This window comes from Triticum aestivum, chromosome 1A (assembly GCF_018294505.1).
Source record: "Triticum aestivum cultivar Chinese Spring chromosome 1A, IWGSC CS RefSeq v2.1, whole genome shotgun sequence".
In the NCBI taxonomy this organism is placed as follows: Eukaryota; Viridiplantae; Streptophyta; class Magnoliopsida; order Poales; family Poaceae; genus Triticum; species Triticum aestivum.
In genome coordinates, this window is record NC_057794.1 from 9562854 (window position 1) to 9583890 (window position 21037).

Sequence of the window (21037 nt, forward strand, 5' to 3'; positions counted from 1 at the left end):
AAATCTATTTTTAAAAAGAGGCATTTTGACGCCAACGGGGCGCCATAAACTGGGTACTTTTTAGGGACGCCAATACGGTGTACTTCCAAGCTATTGACAATGGGAGGAGGCGTAGATGTGTTATTCCCCTTTTATGGGATGGTGACCATTTAATTAAGGACCCCATGGATATTAGGGTGCATGTTGACGGGTTTTATACTCAGTTATTCTCCGAGGTCACCAGGGGTGGCACCTCCCTCACCGAACATATTTGAACAGAGAATAGTCCGGTTTCTCTAGAGGAGAACAACTTATTAGTAGCCCCTTTTGAGGAGGTCGAAGTCGTGGCGATCATCAAGCCCATGAACCCGGCATCGGCTCCGGGCCCGGACGGCTTGCCAGTGCGCTTCCTCCAAGTTTTCTGGGGAATGATATCCTGGCTCTTTTGCGAGAATTCTTCCAGGGTTGATGGACATTTCCCGCCTTAACTATTGGATAATATTGCTCATCCCCAAAATCCATGGAGCGACCGATATCTGTCATTTCTGTCCAATAACAATCATTAATGTTATCTTTCAGATCTTTTCTAAAGGGTACGCCAGTAGGGCGGCCCTTATAGAAGATAGGATTACCCGCCCGAATCAGACCGCCTTCATTCTCGATGGGATCCTCATTCTCCATGAGGTCATCCATGAAGTGAAGAGAAAACACCTCAAAGTGGTGTTTTTTAAATTGATTTTCACAAAGCTTACGATGTTGTTCCTTGGTCCTTCCTGAGGGATGTCCTCATACGGAAAGATTTTGACACACATCGGATTGTGAGGGTTATGCAACTCGTCTCTAATGGTATAACAACGGCTAACATAAATTGTGAAACCGGTCCATACTTCGCCACCTCTTGTGGGGTACGTCAAGGTGACCTCCTATCACCATTTTTGTTTAACTTGTTAGTTGCGTTCGCAGCTATCCTTGATGCGGCGAAGCATGTGGGGCATATTAGGAGAATATGCCTCTATATTATTAGGGAATTTGAAATTACCCACCTTCAATATGCGGATGATATCATCCTTACGGTGGAGGGATCATACGCAGATATCCGAAACATAAAATTTCTACTACTCTGATTTAAGGAGATGTAGGGGCTAACCATCAACTTCACTAAGAGTGTGGCAATGGTGATTGGATACTCTAACAAGGATAAGGAGAGAATTGCAAACCTACTAAATTGCCACCTAGGGTCTTTCCCGACATCTTATCTCGGGATGCCGATTAGTGACTCCAGGTTGTTAGTTAAGGACCTACACCCAACGGTGGCGAAAGTTGAGCATAGGTTTGAGCCATGGCAGGGAAGATGGTTATCGAAAGCGGCCCATGTTGTGCTCACTAACTCATATATGATCAGCCTGCTTATGTACTTGATAGGATTCTATAGTCTTCATGAATTCCTTCACCATGATATTGCGAAGTACCAATCCCGGTTCTTCTGGGCGGGAAAGGGAGACAAGAAAAAGTATCACATGGTCAAATGGTAGGAAATTTGCAAACCCAAGGACCAAAGGGGCCTGGGAATAATTTCCTTCAAGCGGATAAATATCGCGCTGCTATCTAAATGTCTTCGGCGGATTGCAATCAAAGAAGGGGGGGGTCTCTGGTTGATATCATCCGAGAAAAGTATTTGCCAGGCTACCCTCTAGCGTTCGCTTTGCGAAATGGAGGATCCCAATTCTGGCAATCAATAATTAAGATGCTTCCGATGCTTCAAATTGGATCGTGCATTACGGTGGGCTCGGGGACAAATACCCTTTTTTGGTTGGACGGCTGGTCGCGCCGACGGCCTTTCACCTCTAGGATCCCGAATACGTTCACTATATGCACACTCCCGCATATAAATGTAGAAGCTGCCCTCATGAATCTTGATAACCTATCCTTTTGTCAGATGTTTGGCCCCGTAGAAAGGGGGCCAGTGGGAAGAACTTAGATTGTGTGGCCCTACACACGCCTACCTTAGACCAGGATGACATGGATTGTCACATGGAACCAAATGGTCTCTTGTCCTCTCGGTTCATCTATAGATCCTTGGTGGCTACTCCGGGACCAGAGGAACTGAATCTCCTGCGGGCATTGTCCCTCAAAATTCGTATCTTCCTTTGGCAATTAGTCTGTGGCCGCCTCCCCTCGAGGATTGTGGTACGCAAGCGTAATGGCCCTGACGATGGTCAGTGCCCTTTGTGTGAGGTTCCAGAAGATTCGAATCACATCTTCTTCACTTGCCCCTCGGCTCGGTTTCTTTGGAGTTGCCTTCGTGAGGTGGTGGGTGCCAAGTGGTGCCATGACAACCTCCCAGACTTGTTTTGGGAGGTTCAAACCCACCAACCTTTCATTCGTCCTACCCCTTTGGTGGTAGTTGGGGTGCTATCATGGACATTATGGACTGTGTGTAGTAAGCTTGTGATTGAACATGTGATCGCACTTCGGGTGACTGATGCTATTTATAAATTGTGTGGATTTCTGCAGCTATGGAAGCCGCTTAGCAAGCGGCACGCTCGACAGGCCATCGACAAGATCTACTTGGACCTTCGTTCCATTGTCTCGTGTCTTGTGCCGCCGCCCCCTACACCGCCCCTGCACCGCCTCCCAAGCCGGATTAGCTACCTAGTTTTATTTCAGGGGATGTTGTGATGAGCCCCTAGCAAGACTATTTATTTTATGCTCCCTCTGCTACTTGAACTCCTCTCTGTTTGAACCTTGTTGTTGGTCGTTGGCCGTTGCTTGATAATAAAGCAGGGGAACCCTTTATCATCGACTATGTAAGTACATTGAAACAAGACAAATGTTGCCATAAATCGAAAAACATGTCATGAACCTAAAAGCAATGATCAGACGGTGGATGCATGCACCGGATACCCCGTGCATGGTACAAAAAGCACAAGTATGGAGAATGTCTTGTTAGAAGAAAGCAATTGAACATTCGGTAGGATCAGAGTTCAAGTAGCACCAACTTGGAGATTTCGTCAACCTGGCAGGCACATATAAGCAGTTTCTTTTTTTTTTGCGGGAAAGATATAAGCCATTTCAGAACCGCATATATACTAACCTTGTGCAGGCATCCATTTCAGAACCTCTACATGGCAGCACCACAGCATTTGCTAGATTAATATGTATCCTTTGAAAAGTATATACTCCATACAAAAACCCTCCTCGTGGAACATGGGCGCATATTTTCACCAAGTTTGCGGTTCTAGGCTTGCAATAAGAGGTGAAGAGTGAAGACAGAGACATATTTTGGCAATAAGAGGGAAACCGGCCGACCAGAAGAGCAGCATACATGGCGGCCGCCGTGAAGGTGTACGGGGCGGCCAGGTCTTGGAACATAGCCAGGGTGCTCTTGATCCTGGAGGAGGCCGGCATCGAGTACAAGGTCATCGCCGTCGACTTTGCCACCGCCAAGCACAAGAGCCCCGCCCACCTTGCCAGGAACGTATGTACTCTAAACTATCTGGCTCTTCTATGTATATCCTACTAATCAACGTCTAGCTAAATTTCAATCCGGTGCCAGTCAGATTTCCATCCTTAGTAACATGTAAGATCAGTTAGTAACGCAACGATCATCGGGATTGAAAGGGTCGACCGGATAAAAAAACTGAATGACAATTGACTGAAATATCAGCTAGCTGGAAGATCGCAAGGGTGTTTGTTTTTCTTTTAGCGTTGATGTTGCTGATTAGCTGCTAAGTGGTACATGTGTGTGGTTTTTCTCTTTACACAGCCATTTGGTCAGGTGCCTGTCTTGGAGGATGGTGACTTCTGCCTCTGGGGTAAGAAACTTCATGAGCAAATTTTCTACCGAAATCAAACATGTTTCAAGCCTTGCTTTCTTTTTTTCGCAAATACGCAAAACTTGCATATCATTTCATTGATAGGAGAAGTTAGAACGAGTACAAGATATGATAGAACACAGGACACGGACGCAAGGGCGTGAACATGGTGTCTGGAGCAGAGAGACATGGAATGCTCAACCCAAACAAAGAAAAAACACAGCTAAACTCGCCATCCTAGGATGTAGCCCAGACCAATAACACGACGACCAACATCTCCAGATCCAGAATCGAGGACGCCGCGAACAACCAAGACGACGCCTTCACGAAGGTGAACGACGCCGAGACGTCGTCGTCGTCCGATCCAGATAATCAGACCTAGGGTTTCCCCTGATGCTCAAAGAGGGGCACAGACAACGGCCGTGACAGCGCCTCCAAGAAGGTGACGGCACCCACGGTTGTCACCGCTGCCAGCAAAAGATGCAGGGATTTCGCCCTGGCCAGAGTCCGAGCAATCCCAAGCCAGCGAAGCACGAATTGGAGAGGAAGTCGGGCATAGGCATGAACCACGACCACATGAATGAGAGTGACGCCGGACACGCGAGCAACGAAGCGACGTAGGGACGGGAAGGCCACGGAGGTGGGCGGCTAGGCGGCTTGGCGGATTGGGAGGCAATGGAGGATGTGACGGTAGCCGGAGGCCCGAGCGAGCCAGGACCCGGAGGGTAGCACAGATCTGGGTCGCCAGGACCGGAGCATCAAGGACGCCGATGAGCTCAAGGAGCCGGAAGAGGGCACAGCTCCCAGATTACGTCGAAATCAAAGATGCACCGGGATGGATGGCCAACCAAGGCACCAACAGTCGAAATCAAAGATGCCCCAGCCTTGCTTTCTCACCGCATATATTGCAGAGTCGCGCGCGATCACTAAATATGTATGCCGCAAGTACAAACCGGATTAGCAATGGTGGACGTGTGGATGGAGGTGGAGGCCCACCATTACAGTCCTATAATGGATGCTATCCTCATGGAAATCAGGATCCGGCCAATCTTTTGCAAAGAGTAGACGAGAGCGCCGTGGAGGGCAACATCGAGAAGCTAAAGAAGATGTTGGAGGTGTACGAGTCAAGGTTGCCGAGCTCCTGGTATCTGGCAGGAGATTTCATCATCGAGGAGCTACGTATGGGTCGGTTCTTGACGCGTACCCACGTGTGAGGGCATGGTGGGATGATCTGAGGGCCAGGCCGGAGGTGAGGAAGGTGTCTGAGCTAATGAATCCAGCTAATTTTTTTAAAATAATACATTTTTTAGTAATTTGCACAAATATTACGCCCAAAAAATTATTTTCAAAAATAATACACCGTCGGCCAGCAGCTGGCCGACTGGTCCTAGTCAACTAGCAGCAGGCTGACTGGGTCTTATCAGCCAACTGCGAGCCGACAGGTGGCTTCTCGGCCATGCGGAGGCCGACTATTGGCCATGCCACGTCGGGCGCTGGCTGTCGGCGCGGGCTGGGTCACGGGCGACCCAGTCAGCCAGCTGCTGGCCGACAGGAAGCCGGCCCCGCAGCACACGTCTCTTTCTCCTCTCCTTCTTTCCCTTTCTCCCACCGCAAGCTTCTCTCTGTTCTTCCTTCCTCCTCTCTCTTACACGAACTAGCTTCAATTAATACATCAAAATGACCCGTTTTTTCACGGATTTGGCACCGTGAATGGGTTCTACATAGTTAGGGGAGCCAAAAGAGATCTCGATCTACTGATGGGGTAGCTTATGGTGGTCGTGGTGAGCATTTTGTTGGAGCATTTTTTCAGCGCATTGGTGGAGGTTGTGGCGGTGGTGGAGGTGGAGGTGGTGGTGGTGAAGCTGGGGCAGTCTGGAGGAGGTGAAGCTCCGATAGTTTGGTGGAGTTTCCGGCTCCAGTTCCGGTGATTGAAGGCCGCCGTTCGTCATTCGCACGCACACTACAAGGGTATATTTCAACAAACATTTTTATTTTCGACGTTGCGTGCAATTATTGTTATTTGCTCCGGTAGTAATGTAAATATATTTAGGTAGTCATGGTGAGCATTTTATTTCCCGGGACCGGTGTGCAATTATTTTTATTTGCTCCGGTAGTAACGTAAATATATTTAGGTGGTCGTGGTGAGCATTTTATTTCCCGGTTCCGGTGTGCGATTATTGTTATTTGCTCCGATTGTAAACGTAAATATATTTAGGTGTGTCAGTAATTGGAGTTGCTCCGGTAGTAAACGTAAATATTTAGGTGTTCTTGGTGAGCATTTTAAGTTGTTGCTTAATACTTGTATTAGTTGCTCCGTTAATATTCTGTAATATATAGCTAGCTAATATACAGACATGTCTAATATTTCTTAGTGGGGGTATATTAAGTTGTTGCTTAATACCTGTATTTCGTTGTTGAAAAAAAATAGGTGAGCCAAGATGTCTGATGTAGTGAACTTCAGATTTTGCTATGGTCCTGGTACTGTCCAAACAATTGAGATGGGAGCAGATCTGAATGAATTTACTCATATAGATGTGCCAATGAGCGCACCTCAAACATGGTCTGTCAGTCAGTTGGAAGAATGGATTGCGGCAAGTTTAGGTCTTGATACTGAAACACACACCGTCGGTGTTCATGCATTGTGGACACGGTCAAGTTCAATAATTTACTTTTATTTAAGGCCGATAGAGCGAGACTCCGAATGGGTGCGGTGGTTACAAGGTTGTGAACGAAGGGGATGCAATCCTGTTGCTTTAGTTCTTCCCGTTGTGAAGGAGGTCACTGCACATGAAGGCGAGGGTGGCTACGATCCTGGTCATAGCAGTGTAGGGAGGCAGTTATCTATGTCAAATGCTGGAGATGATGGTTACGAACAAGGACAGAGCAGTCGGGTAGAAGGAGGAAATGCTTATGGTTATGAACCAGGGCAGAGTAGTCAGGTAGAAAGAGGAAATGCCGATGGTGATTACAATGGCGAGGTGAACGCTGACGAGGTAGATGGGCACATGCAGGACCAGATGGAAGAAGAAGACACCGATGTTGAAAGGGGTCATGCTGATGATTCTGACGAGTCAGATGAAGAAGAAAATGCAGAGGAGGTACCGAATCCTGCATCGTGGAATCATGACTTCTCATCTGCAATGACCGTGAATGATGGACATGATTCAGCCTGGCAATATCACCAGAACAATATTGCGACGGGTGCTATGTATCCGAACAAGCAAGCCCTGAAAGATGCAATAATTAACTGGGCAATGTCCACGCAAAGGGTTTTCATAGCTCAGGTGTCCAGTCGGAAATTCCTGACAATGGTATGCAAGAACGCAGATTGTCCCGCCAGGGTACACGGCTTTCTCCCTAAGTATGGCACAAGTTGGGTGATAAGTGACTTAGTTAATCACACTTGCCTTATTCCCTGCATCCCTCAGGATCATGCCAATCGTTCATCCACGCTTATTGCTCGATTGTTTTACGATGAGATAGTGCAGGGCAAAGCTATGGAAGTGAAGGTAGTCCAGACAAAAGTCTTCGCCAGGTTCAAGTACAGAATTTCTTATGGCAAGGCTTGGAGGGCTAAGCATGCGGCTCTTGAGAGGAGATTTGGTTCTTATTTTGATGAATATGACTCTGTTGTCCAGCTCCTCCACACCCTGCAGCAGCAGAATCCAGGCACCTATATCGATATCCAAGACATGTTCATGCCAGAGTTCCCAACTATGAGGGTGCTGCATCGTCTCTTCTTCTCTTTCGGTGTATGCATCAAAGCTTTCAGGCATTGCCGACCAGTGATATGTGTTGACGGTACTTTTCTCACAGGCAAGTACAAGGGTCAGATCCTGACAGCCATAGGTCAAGACGGCCAAAATCAAGTCGTCCCACTCGCATTTGCTTTTGTGGAGAGTGAGAACATTGAAAGTTGGACATGGTTCTTCAGGCAGTTGAAAATATCAGTTGTGAAGGAGAAGCCCAATGTGTGCACCCTTCATGACAGGCATGCAGGTATACTCAGTGCGATAAGGACACTGACAAACCAGGCCCTGAGGAACAAGTTCCATGGCAGGACTTGCAGAGCCGTTGGTGCATGCGCCATCTGGGGGCTAATTTCTTCTCGCAGTTTAGAAATAAGAACCTGATGAATCTGTTCAAAAAACTCTGCAAGTAGAACCAGCTATGGAAGTACAATTTGATACGTGAAAGACTTAATGTGTGCACGCAGAGACACGTGAGGGACAGGAAAGCTGCAAGAGATGCAGCGGTGAGGGCACATTTTGAAGCAGTAGCTGCACAGTTGGCAACAGGAACAGCGGTCGTGGACGAGGAGCCTGTTGGACTATGTGACCTGCCAGGCTTTGACCCACCTGGTACTAGGAGAAGGCTTGGGAGGTCAATTAAAACCTTCGAGCAGTGGATAGAGCATGAGCCTCTAGAGAGGTGGTCTTTGCTACATGACACACATGGAGCACGATACGGTGTCATGACAACAAACCTCGCAGAAACATACAACTTTGTCCTCAGAGGAAACCAGGCATTGCCACTTACAGCCATCGTTCAGGGTATTTTCTATGGCACCGTCAAGTATTTCAGAGATAGATGTCAAAAAGCAGAGCAACATATCTTCAACAATCCGAATACACGGTACTGTGAAAGAGTCACGAAGTACATGGACAACAAGATGCAAAAAGCTAGATCACACACTGTAGTCGCCATCGGTAATCAAGAAAGAAGGTTTGAGGTCCGCTTAGCCAACAACAAATTCGGATGTGCAAACGAGTTGAGGACGCATGAGGTGAAAATTGGTAATGAAGCCTGGCCAACGTGTGAGTGCACATGCAACAAACCGAAATTGCTTCACCTACCTTGCTCACATGTACTTGCTGCTTGCGGGCAGCTTGGAATGGACGCAATATCGTTTCTGTCTCCATTTTTTCTGAAAGAGTCTGTCCTCAATACCTGGACAGGTGAGCTGATGGATTTTCGATCAATGGGTAATTTCAACAGCGTCAACCCCGCTGAAAGGCGTTACATTCCAAACCCAGAGCATATGTGTACAAGTAGAGGCAGACGGCATTGTCGGTGCATCTGGAATGATATGGATGAATCTGAAGCAGGAGGTCCGACTAGGCAATGCATTCTGTGCAATGAATTTGGCCATATGGACACTAATTGTTCCACTTTCGTCACTGGGCATGGACGAGGCAACCGGGGAAGAAGAGGAGGAAGAGGCAATAGAGGAGTAAGGGCGAGAGGAAGAAGCTAAGCTAGCAGTAGTATGTTCCGAATTTGTATTAAGTGTGGCACTATGTTCTGAATTTGTATTAAATGTGGCACTATGTTCTGAATTTGTATTAAGTGTGGCACTATGTTCTAAATTTGTATTAAGTGTGGCACTATGTTTTGAATTTTTATTAAGTGTGGCACTATATTCTGAATTTTTATTAAGTGTGGCACTATGTTCTGAATTTGTATTAAGTGTGACACTATGTTCTGAATTTTTATTAAGTGTGGCACTATGTTCTGATTTTTTATTAAGTGTGGCACTATGTTCTGATTTTTTATTAAGTGTGGCACTATGTTCTGAATTTTTTATGTGCAGGAATGTTGGGAATGTGGTTGCTAAATGGGGACATTGATAAGGGTCATCGTGGTGCGATATGGTATGAGCGCAAGCTTGAGCCTCTGGTCACTCGCACTCCTAAAGAAAACTGGATGATACACCCAGGATGGCTTCAACGGTACGTGTTTTATTAATTTGCACACTGACATGCATATTAATGGGAGACACTAACTGAAATGTTCTCTGATGAAGGTTGAAATGGGCCGGCCTTTTACCTTTCGCGCGTCTGGTTGAGTCTATTCCGGATGAGAAATGGATCGCCATCGACGGGTCCTTGCTGAGCTGCTTAGTGGACCGTTGGAGGCCAGAGACCCACACGTTTCACTTTCGATGGGGAGAGATGGCTCCTACTCTGGAGGATGTGTCACTTTTGCTCGGACTACCGTTGGCAGGTCATGCCATAGGACCGTTGGGCGCACCGGCTGGTTGGGAGCGAGCCCTTAAACAACGTTTTCATGGTGTTTTTCTTGATGCTTCGGATCCGGTATGGGAGCATCACGGACCTAAGTATGAGTGGTTGCTCAATTTCCGGGTAATTTCCCCAACCTCTTATCTTCAAGTTATCGTGCATATGGTTTTACAGAAAATAACTGCGGCTAACTAAAACTTTCTCTTTGCTTAATGCAGATCCAAAACTCCCGGGCGTCGTTGACTGCGGAACAGATCACTCGGAGCCTGGAGGCCTACTTAATGTGGCTTTTTGGCAAGGTGATGTTCACAGAGAACCATGTCACCACTATTAACGCGCTCTACATCCCTATGGCACTCGAGATAGTGAGCGCTCAGACGGCGGATCAGATCAGACAGAGGAGTTGGGGTTCGGCGGTCTTAGCGGCTACATACCGAGGTATGTGCAACGGTTGCCAGCTTACATCGAGAAAGCCAGCCCTTCTTGGATGCCCTCTATTCCTACAGCTATGGTCGTGGGAGAGGTTCTTTATAGGGCGACCAGATGTACGTGTTCGTGAGCCTATAGACGCCATGTCTGATGCTGACGGCATCGACATGCCTACTTTCGGTCTGTGTTGGACACGTCACGAGGTATGCACCATGTTATAGTGTAATGTAACTCTTTTTCTGCACAAGAGATAGTTCGATGCTAGCGGCTACTAACTTTTGTTTTCTGTAGAGACGCTTTGCTAGTGATCAGACCAGGAAGGCATACACAGCATTGAACGAGCAGTTCGATGCGTACACCGGGGTCATCTAGCAGCCCTACATGGAAGCAGCAGCCATACAAGCGAGATACACTGGTGGTCTGTCTGTGCTATGCACAAGGGACCGAGATTACTGGATAACAAAATCAAAAATCATCTTCGATGTCTTCGTCGAGGAGATGGCACAACAGAGGGTTATGAGGCAATTTGGTCTTCTGCATTTGGAGCTGCCTCCCCCTATAGAGAACCCAGTGCCAGCACACATCCACAGGTATTAACTAATTTTTCAATGTTGCATTATCTTTCATAGTACTCCATTCGAAGCTTTAGGTAATTGTTGAACACACACCACAATTTTAGGACGACAAGGAAGGGCATGACCAGGACAACTGCTGACCGGCTAGTTAGACTAGAGTCGTATGTTGTAGAATGGGAGACAGCAAACACACATCTATGGCACGAGAATCACAATTTTGATCTCGATGAATTCAATCTCTATTTGCGGCGCTACATGACCGGAACACGATTACGCACCGTTGAGCACTCCCACCCAGAGGAGATACCGGATCCTACTCCGTCGGATATGTACCCGAGCTATGACACTTCGGGCTCTAGGCAGTACGCGGTAAGATATATTTTCTTTAAGTAATGTTGTCACATACTTTGACGTGCAAGAGACATACATTATTAATCGTCATGGAAATTTGTAGGCTACCTTGACACACGAACTCTACCAGGACGTGACCACCTTTGGACGATCACTGTCGTCTGGACCTCTTCTTCAGCACCGTCCAGTGCTACAACCCTTCTTGGAACGAATTCAGAACAAGATACAGACTGTGTACGAGGCTACACGTGCACCCGGAGAACCGACGTTGTTCAGCACCAGCAGCAGCAGCCGCATCACTCCATGCACCGACATCAACCACGTCCACGTCTAGCACATCAGCCGACAACCAGGCCACCCCGTCCTGACCAACCTGGCAGTTCAACGTGGCAGCAACCACAGCAATATGGCCCCACGTCGAGCTTCGTGTTTTCTCCACAGCCACAGCAACACGGTCCCTCGTCGAGCTTCGTGTTTTCTCCACAGCCACAGCAGCACGGTCCCTCGTCGAGCTTCGTGTTTGAGCCAGAGCAGCCGTCACAACCAGCAGGTAAGTGTCTTCATTTTTATTGTTTTCAATATTAATTGAGGCGACCTCATTCTTCATGACTAAACGTTCCATCGTGCAGGAGCTTACGGATATCATGCGTCTATGTCAGCATCACATGATACGTGGGGGAGTGATCAACATCCCGAGGAGAACATACATGCTCAGATGTCGCAACACACCCAGTGGATGAACATGTATTCGACTCCTCCACCAGGCCCCACACAGGATACACAGCATGACCAGGGAGAGTCTGAAATTCCTCCTCGTAACATTAGGCCACCTAACAGGTTGGGATGGTCGCCGCTTCCAGATCCGCCTCCCCGCCAGGCCAGACGTCGTCACTGACGCTTCCATCTATCAGTAGAGACATGACCATCTACTTATGTATGAGACTTATGTCTATTCTATGTATGAGACAAATGACTATGTACTTATGTATGAGACATATGCCTACTCTATTTTAGTACTCTGTTATCCGAACTACAACATCATATTTAGATAGAACATAATGCTCGTACAACAAGATAGTATAAACAACTAGATAGAACTACATCTAAATTAACGGTACATACGACTAAACTTACAACATACATCATAAAAACTACATGAAGTCATCATCGTCATCCTCCGTCGATGCAGAACTCTTGCCCTTCGAGGATGCAGAACTCTTACCCTTGGACGATGCAGAACTCTTGCCCTTCGAGGATGCAGTACTCTTGCCCTTGGACGATGCAAAACTCTTGCTCTTTGACGATGCAGAACCCGGAAGCGGCGGCATGAAGATATCATCTTCGTCCTCGCTCTCCTCAGTCCATAAAAATGGATGCTTTTCTGCAGTCCTTCTGAAAGTTTCACTCTCCGGCTCCACTACCTTCTTCCACCTTGCATGCAACCTAAGAAGTTCTATATGTACCTCCTCATAGGTCCTTTCATGCCACCCAGACATACGTAATTCGTGAGCCAACTCATTTATTATGGTGTCACTACCGGTGAGTTCGTCCCATGGAACTATCCTATTGTCCATCCTGAAATCGGTAGCTAGCCTCAGAAGAGTCCTGCTCATCTCAGGGTGAAAACTACGATCAAAAGGATAATGGGACATCTCAACTACACTACACTGGAATGCTTATCCTCCTCTGTCTGAAGGGGGTTTTATAGGTAGGGATGACAAAATGGCGAGAAAGAACGACTGCGGTATGGCGGGAAACGATTGGCGGGAAACGGGTGGCGGGAAAGAGCTGGCGCGAACATATGGCGGGAAACGGGTGGCGGGAAAGAGTTGGCGCGAACATATGGCGGGAAAGAGTTGGCGCGAACATATGGCGGGAAAATATTACGGGCAAAGGGTTGCACGAAATACGTCATAGTTTATAAAAAAAATCCAGGGACCGTTCGGGAAAAAAATGATGGCATGCACCGGGCGGCCCACAGCAGGCCAATTAGTCCCTGTCGGCCCGCAGCTGGCCAATTAGTCGCTGTCGGCCCACAGCAGGCCAATTAGGCTCTGTCGGCCCACTACTGGCCGACTGGACCTGAACTGGTGGCCGACAGGCCAATCGGCCAGCAGCTAGCCGATAGGGTCTCAGTCGGCCTGCTGTGGGCCGACTAGGTCCACTCGGCCGGCTGCGGGCTGACGGTGTATTATTTTCGAAAATTATTTTTTAAGCGTAATATTTGTGCAAATTAATAAAAAATGTATTATTTAAAAAAATCTACATGAATCCATCCATGAAGAATGATCTGAAATGATTATTTAGTTGGCCGTATTTTAGCATCGATTTTTTTTCATGTGAGTCTTGATGGCAAAGGGGGGGAATGAAGTTATATTATGTTGCTCAGGATATGTCTTATGGGAGTTGGAAGTTAACTAGTTATTTCCATCTTCTCATTTGTGATTACTTTTTTATTAACTTATTACTATATGATGTGTTTGGCTTGCTACTCTACTTATGATTTTTATGGTGTATGGGACTGATATTCTTAGTTTTGTTGATTATGGATCCAAATAGTTTTTAAAAAAAATGCATCTAGGGCAAGAAACTTGAGCGACCATCTTTTGCAAATACATACTCCCTCCGTCTGAAATAACTTGTCCCAAGCTTGTTCCTCAAATGGATCTATCTAGCACTAACTTGATGCTAGATACATCCATTTGAGGGACAAGCTTTTTCGAACAGAAGGAGTATATCTGTATGGCTAATATTTTGCGATTCCGTTGGCTGAACTAGACATATCAATAATTTAGGGTGGATACATAAACTTGTTATCACTTGACGGATTTATCCATCATGTCTCAGATGAACTTAATGGGCAAAAATTTCTATTGAAACTGAACATGTTGTGGAAAGCCCACCAGGCAGCCACTGCAATGGGCACAAACCTGAGGCGGCACATTGGTGCTCTGTAGCTAAATGTGCAAAGGGGCCACATGCAACCTCAGATGAGTGCCACCCATCGCCCAAGAGAGGCACTTAGTTTTTTAAATAATACTTACGACAAACTGAATATATTCAAAAGAACAAAAAAAATACTTACAACATATAGATTCAAAAGCCTCCAGACCAGTCAATACGCGCAGAAACCAGTTGATTTCCTCACAACATTCTGCTTGGCATTATACTGCTGGTTCTCAGACCAAATATGTGTATCACCATATTCGGTTTTCATTTTGTTTGGCAATTCTGGTTGATACTTACTTCTAGATAGTTGTCAGAATTCGAGCAAAGTTGAGCATGATAAATAAGACATTGGAGAGTGCATCTGCCATGGATGGATGGATGCTTGATGTTTCTTCTATCGTTCTCCTCTCTGCTCCGGCGTGAGGCCTCCCTTGCCGCAGGTGGGGCACTTCCTCATCCCAAACCCCTGGCAGTCGAAGCACCTGAACCATATCCCACAATACCAGCAGTTTAGCCACACAAACACTAATAAGTAACAATCCTATCCTAGCACAACAAATATATCATATCATCATGGCTTAACATTTGTCTTTTTAATTAATCAGAAAAACCTACTTCCATCTCTCAAAGATGTTGCCGTTCTTCTTGTTCCTGCCAGTCCCCTGCATCATCATTCATCAATCAGTTATCTCCACTCATCAATAGTTATTAAAAAAAAAGCATTTGCAGATAATAATAAATGGCCTTGAGAAGACAAGATATGTATGGCAGCAGCAAGCAGAGATTGGTCTTGCCTTGCAGCCTTCGCATTCCACTGCACCCTTCCCCCTGCATGTCTTGCAGCCTGAAGCCACCTGCACAGCACAAGCAGCATCTTCTTCAATACAACACTGGCAAGAATTGCTTCTGTGCAGCAAGCCAGCAACAATAGCCATGGCTACAACCAGCTGGTGCCGAGAAGATGAAGAAACTGAAATTATGTGACGAGATACACATACCAGTTTCGCCCCAGACTTGGACGCCATGGCCGGAAGCATCCTGGTCCTGGGCGTCGCTCGCTGCTGACATGAGAAACAGCTGCGGCTCGTGGCGGTGGATGCCCTCAGGGAGACCAAGCTAGCACTGGCAGGCTCCATAGCTGCTGCTGCTGCTTGCCTCAGAAACCTTCCAAGTTTTACAGCCCTATGCAGTGCAATGCACAAGGCAAACCATCCTCAAGCCTCTGAAGAAGAGAGACAAAGGACAGCGACTGGGAAACTTTGTAGCCACAGAAACAAAGAAATATGAGTAGTAGCATTATTTGTGGTGTGAGGCCTTGTGGCCATATGATGAGGATAAGGATAAAGCTGATTTTCTATCTGCCCTCACAAAGAGCTACAAAAACAGCATCTGTTTTCAGCAGCACAGCTATAAAATACAGCATCTCACATGTCTAAACAAATATAACATCACACCAAGAAGACCACATTTTCTCTAACAAATGAACAGAAAAAAGAAGACTGGTTCTTTTAAAGTAATCATAGTGTGGTATCCGTGCACACAAATACATATGTTCTTTCTTCTGTTCCCAGCAGAGGACTAGCTTTCTTCATCGACGATAATAGTTGCTCCTGTGCCTATCCCAAGCTCCACAAGCGAAGCCGTCTCTTCTTCAAGTAGTTGTGGTAGTGGGCATCCCTGCTAAAACACAACCATAGCATGAATAATAATCTATTTCAAATATTGGCATATTCACAAGCAGGTTCTTTCGGAGACAACTAAGCAGTACTTTTTTTAATCAGACTTTTGTACATGAGCAATAGAACTCCAGAAGTTCAACTGTGGAGGAAATAATGGAGAGACACAATATATGTCATACCTCTTCTTCAAGAAATAATCTCAGTTTGATGTCCTTCAGTTTAAAGAAGCTCTCGCACAAAGATTTCAGCTTTCCAACCTACACAAAAAAAAATGACAGTTAAAACATTGAATGCGACAAAGCAGATCGGATGAACGATCTGTCATCACTGTAAGCAGTACAAATAAGTGCCAGAGGGAGCCAAAAATAAGGATAGACAAGTGGTATGAAGCACTTACAGTAGTTGCAGGAGGCAGTTTCTTTGTCAATGGTTGCTTCTCACCCATGGATGGCCCCACACATTTCAAGGTGATACCTGCATGCAGAACAGAAAAATCCCAGTTCATTCATGTAGCCATATTATTGTCCAATTTATGTAGTTCAAGATAATTACTTATAAGCCCAGAAGCCATCTTTTGTGGGCCTGACGTCCTTGAAGTTGGCTTCTCATCCTCAATGCCATGAAAGGCCTTCAGTTCAGCAAACCTGCATTAACAATTATGTGCTGCCTAAGTATAATCAATTAATTACTGTTGATCCAAAAATCAGGAATCTTTTGAGAATTAATCAAATTGGCAAGCAATGCCACAAAACACAAATACATGTCAGCGATAAGCAAACCATATAGTCCTAATTGACTAACAAGTGAAACATAGCACTTTACAGTCAGTTAATGTTACAAAAGTATTCTTCTCATTAGAGAAGATAAAATCATACAAGTACTCCTCTAGTTAGAGAGGTCACTGCATTAGGGTGATATTGCAACATCAACCTTCTGAGATGAACATGGGAACACCATTTGAGCAATTGGATTTTCTATTTTCTTTAAAGAAATGCTCAAATCAATGGATTATCTCCTCGATGGATCCTTAAGTGCCAAAATGGAACGGAATTTTGACAAACTTACCTAGGGTGTAGCTGTTTGAGCACTTCTGGGTCACTTGATTCTGCTTTTCCCATAACAAGGCGAATGTATCTATAATGTCACATCACAAGTATCAGAATTATGAAGATAGGCAAACCATATTTATTTAAAGATGTGTGAAATTAAAGAGGCTTTCTCAGAACGCTAGAAGAAAATTAATGGACATGGAGAAAAACACAAATATGACCCCGCCAACCAACTTGAGATGACTAGCCAGCCATACACGATCAATGTCATAAAGCAGGTAATAATTTACAGGGACAATGGCTTTTCCTACAAGATGGGCAAAAGTGATTAACTGACCGTATTTCTGCTTCCCTCCGTTCACGTGCACTTACCTAGAAAAAGAATGACATATTAAGGATGCAATGTATTGCTACATACATGCTGAAGGCACACCCAGAGAAACAGCAATTACCTCACTGCCATTTAGTATTTTAACATTTCCTAGTCGAGCAACAAGCACAAATCGAGGAGCACCACCCTTGGCAGGATCAGCTATAGGATTATCAGAAATCCTGACGTCCTTCAAGAAAAAACAGATTTCAGTGTAGCTATGTCGATTTATATACCAAAGTAAAATTTGGAAGGATGATTCCTTGGAAACTAGCTCACCATTAAACTTGGAAAGAGGTTAAGTGAATCCACAGAAGGAAAGTCTTCTATTTCATTAGATCCTGAAGCATTTAAATGTCACCATTAGCACAACATGCCTGTTTCTACTTGAACAGCACAGAAGGCAGTACAAGGTATTGTCTTATACTCTTAGGTTTGTGAAGTACGGGAATACACGAAAAGGCAAGCACGAAAAATACCTAATAAAAGGACTTGCAATTTTTCGAAGGCCGGAACAGCTACATCACCAAGAGGCCCTGATGATGGAAGATTAGACGGGTATCTTACATGCTTTATCTTGTTCTTGTTCAAATGGAGCTGTTCCAAGCTGCGAGTCACAAGATCCAAATGAAAGAAATGCTGAAGTAGCAGTAACTTAAGTACAAAAGCTTCAATTTTTATACTTGTACCTTCTTAAATAAGAAAGTTTCACCATTTCATCCCATGAAACAATGTGATTGTCTTCCAAATTTAAGAGCCGCAGTGTATCGAAACCTTGCACAAATTTTCCAACTGGGGTCTGGAGAAGATGGTAAAATACAGTTAGTCCTCAAATATTGTTTAATGCACACTTTGCTGAAGGAATAAAATTATGAACTACAAACTTTGGGAATGGTTATCCATTTAAAATGCAGCACATTGGCAATGAACTGGCAGAAAGCTTCCAAAAGCATTTATTAGGTACTGAGGTGTTTTGCTCTTTTCTTTGGATACAGATGAGATGAAGAACAAGAAAATAGCAATTTTATGTAAAGCACATAAGAACAGAAGTACGAGGAGAAATGCTAACCGTGATTATGTTCAGCTTGTTCCATATTAGGTGGAGGTCAGTGAGACATGCAAATGGAACTTTAAGCTTTTCAATCTGTTCCACATAAGTCAGCATCAAACTTCTAGTGTGATTGATGATTTGATATCGACTGATAATATTTCAAGTAGTCCGCATGCAGCATAGCACATACCAGTTCCCAGGTTACACCACAGTTGTTGAGAACCAAAACACGAATATTCTTCAGCAATGGACTTTCTACAAAGTCATTCTCCATGGTATTGTTTGTCAGATCGAGAACTTCCAGAGATGGCAGAGCTTGACACAGAGAGAATATATCCTGAGAAAAATCCAAACAGTTTAGGAACATTCCAGAAGATACATGGCATTAACATTAGCGGCAAAAAAATCATAGATAATGGAAAGTGACATGTTGAGACAGCAAAAAGGTTATAGAACATGTACTGTCAACTCAGAAAAAGTACTAAAGGTGTTCTGAACTGATGTAATAACAATGAACATGGACAGCATTAACACAAGGACATACTGATATGTGACAGCAGAACTAACACCAATATGTTATCACAAGAATTAGTAATAACTCAAGCTTATTAGTGATGAAATTTGGCAGCACCACATACCAGTTACTCATCTCTTGCATTCTTCATGACATAGCACGGTCAAATTTTAAAATAAAAATCAAATGGAATGAGAAAACAAACAGGTAAAGAATTTCTGTCTGCTTCAATTTTATTTAGTTGCATATCTTATCTCCATACTAGTTAAGAATTGCAAAAGGTCGTAGTTCAAATCAAATCTATGAAAGTATGCTTCAAAAAAGGGGTACATACTTGCCACTGAGAAATGAGATTTCCTGTTAAATCAAGTTGCCTGAGATCTGAAACAAGCAAAACAATTAGCCAGGACACTCATGAAAATGGGATGCTGATTATAGACATTGTATGCACGCTTGACAAGCTTTCAGTCTCAAATAAATATTAGTAAAATTGTTGGTTCTCATGCATTTAGGAAATTCAGACCACTTCCAAACAGAGTAAGGTGTGTCCTAAGAGCTAGCATACGGGTTTTCAGTTGAAAGTTACGACAGGTATAGGTCCCTTTTGTTTTTACATTTCGAATTGCTTACTTACTAAGCCTTTTGTCCCAGACAAGTTGGGGTAGGCTAGATATGAAACCCTTTCACAAGGACTTCCCAGGAGGTCACCCATCCTAGTACTACTCTCGCCCAAATGGGTTTCATACCCAAAGGACTGGCTAGTTTTTACGTTGGCTCGCCAAGCCTATCACAACCCTTAGATATGAAACCCTTTCACGAGGACTTCCCAGGAGGTCACCCATCCTAGCACTACTCTTGCTCAAATGGGTTTCATACCCATGGGACTGGCTAGTTTTTACATTGGCTCGCCAAGCCTATCACAACCCTCCTCCTTTACCCGGGCTTGGGACCATCTGTTCTGTTATCTCCCATGACGGAAGGCACTGAATGCACTACATATGGAATCTTGACGAACAAAACATGATACATTGTTGATTGTCCTACCAAACAGAGCAATCAAAACAAGAAATTCAGGTGGTTTGCCGTGCATCACTCGGGGCAAGTCAAAGACACAAAGCAAGGATTCTAAAATTAGTACGCTTACTTGGAACCAACCCCTGTAGTTCCTCTGGCGATCCGGCGGAGCTTACTCCCATGAATGAAACAGACGCACACAGCAGCTCATCAAAGTTCTTCAGCTTGTCCCGGACCTTGTTCGTCCCGACCAATTCCACCGATACGCGCTTCTGGCTCGTCGAGAACACGTACATTTCATCTGAACACGACAGAGCATGCGTAAGGAGGTGTCATTGTCAATGTACAAGATCCAACTACAGCCGGAAACAAATTCATTTTCACTTGATGATTACTCAGGAACAATAATAAACTGGTTGGGATCTTACGCCGGTTCGCCAACAAAGACAGGATTATCAACATGATAGATGCTCAACTGACTGTCTTCGAAGCTAGCGGCATAAAAATCCTATTTTGAATGTATGGACGCACCTTCCTCCTCCTTGGTGAAGTCGTCGACGCGGTAGCGGAGGCGGAGCGCGTCGGGGAGCGCGATCCCGGCGCTGAGTGCGGAGGGGCGCGCGAAGGAGGCGGAGCGGTCGCCCGCGGCGGCGAAGTAGCGGCGGCCGGCGAGCGAGCCGTCGTGGCGGCCGCCGGCGCCGCCGTCCCAGTCGACGCCCACCCAGTCGCCAGAGTGGCCGTCGACGGGGCCCAGGTAGCGCACCGTGCCGGAGCGGCGCGGGTCGCCCGCCGCGTGCACGCGCTGGCCCAGCCGGAACCCGGCGGCGCCGGCAGCGGCCATGTGGGCGTGATCCGGAGAGGGAGTGGAACTGGATCGGAGGGAGGAGAGCAGAGAGCGATGTGCCACTGACCAGGGTGGACCCACCCACGACTCGTTTGAGTAGTACTCCCTCGTTGCATATATCCTCCCTCTGTCCCAAATTACTTGCCGTAGAAATGAATATTTGTATGCATTCTGAAGATGTAAATCGCATAGTCACAGCCTCGCCAACAATCTCTAATTTTGTGGAGAAAAAAGTGAATGATCCTCTCGTGCGGTTAGAACCCACTTTGTGTTGCCTCCAATTTTTTTGGGCAATCCTTCCAAGTCAGTAAAGACCTCTAACTATGCTGAGCTCCATCCACGAGGAGGTGTTGGGGACGAGGTCTCATCGGCGACGTAGTTGCTGCCCATCTTGG

At 45.6% G+C, this 21037-nt stretch overlaps 2 protein-coding genes and 1 pseudogene across 3 annotated transcripts; 1 reads left to right on the forward strand and 2 right to left on the reverse strand.

Annotated features, from left to right (window-relative positions):
* The first annotated feature begins 3304 nt into the window (after positions 1–3304).
* Positions 3305–13471, forward strand: LOC123185357 (probable glutathione S-transferase GSTF2; annotated as a pseudogene).
* A 665-nt stretch (positions 13472–14136) lies between these two features.
* Positions 14137–15387, reverse strand: LOC123185369 (protein PHOTOSYSTEM I ASSEMBLY 2, chloroplastic). The gene is made up of 4 exons (XM_044597261.1): positions 15120–15387; positions 14916–14975; positions 14737–14783; positions 14137–14603 (listed from the first exon to the last, which is right to left on the reverse strand). The coding sequence occupies exons 1-4, from the start codon at positions 15255–15257 to the stop codon at positions 14516–14518; spliced, it is 333 nt and encodes a 110-aa protein (XP_044453196.1). The 5' UTR covers positions 15258–15387; the 3' UTR covers positions 14137–14515.
* A 63-nt stretch (positions 15388–15450) lies between these two features.
* LOC123185326 (tubulin-folding cofactor E) lies at positions 15451–20721 on the reverse strand. 2 transcript variants are annotated; one of them, XM_044597237.1, is made up of 15 exons: positions 20330–20721; positions 19929–20099; positions 19119–19165; positions 18461–18607; positions 18289–18363; positions 17909–18018; positions 17699–17826; positions 17499–17560; positions 17302–17409; positions 17187–17221; positions 16866–16934; positions 16353–16444; positions 16198–16274; positions 15980–16057; positions 15451–15798 (listed from the first exon to the last, which is right to left on the reverse strand). In XM_044597237.1, exons 1-15 carry the CDS (start codon positions 20637–20639, stop codon positions 15700–15702), a joined length of 1608 nt encoding a protein of 535 aa, XP_044453172.1. In that variant the 5' UTR covers positions 20640–20721; the 3' UTR covers positions 15451–15699. The 2 variants fall into 2 exon arrangements, with proteins under 2 accessions (XP_044453172.1, XP_044453170.1); XM_044597235.1 differs by having other exon boundaries at positions 15451–15801; positions 20330–20710.
* Between the last annotated feature and the right edge of the window lie 316 nt (positions 20722–21037).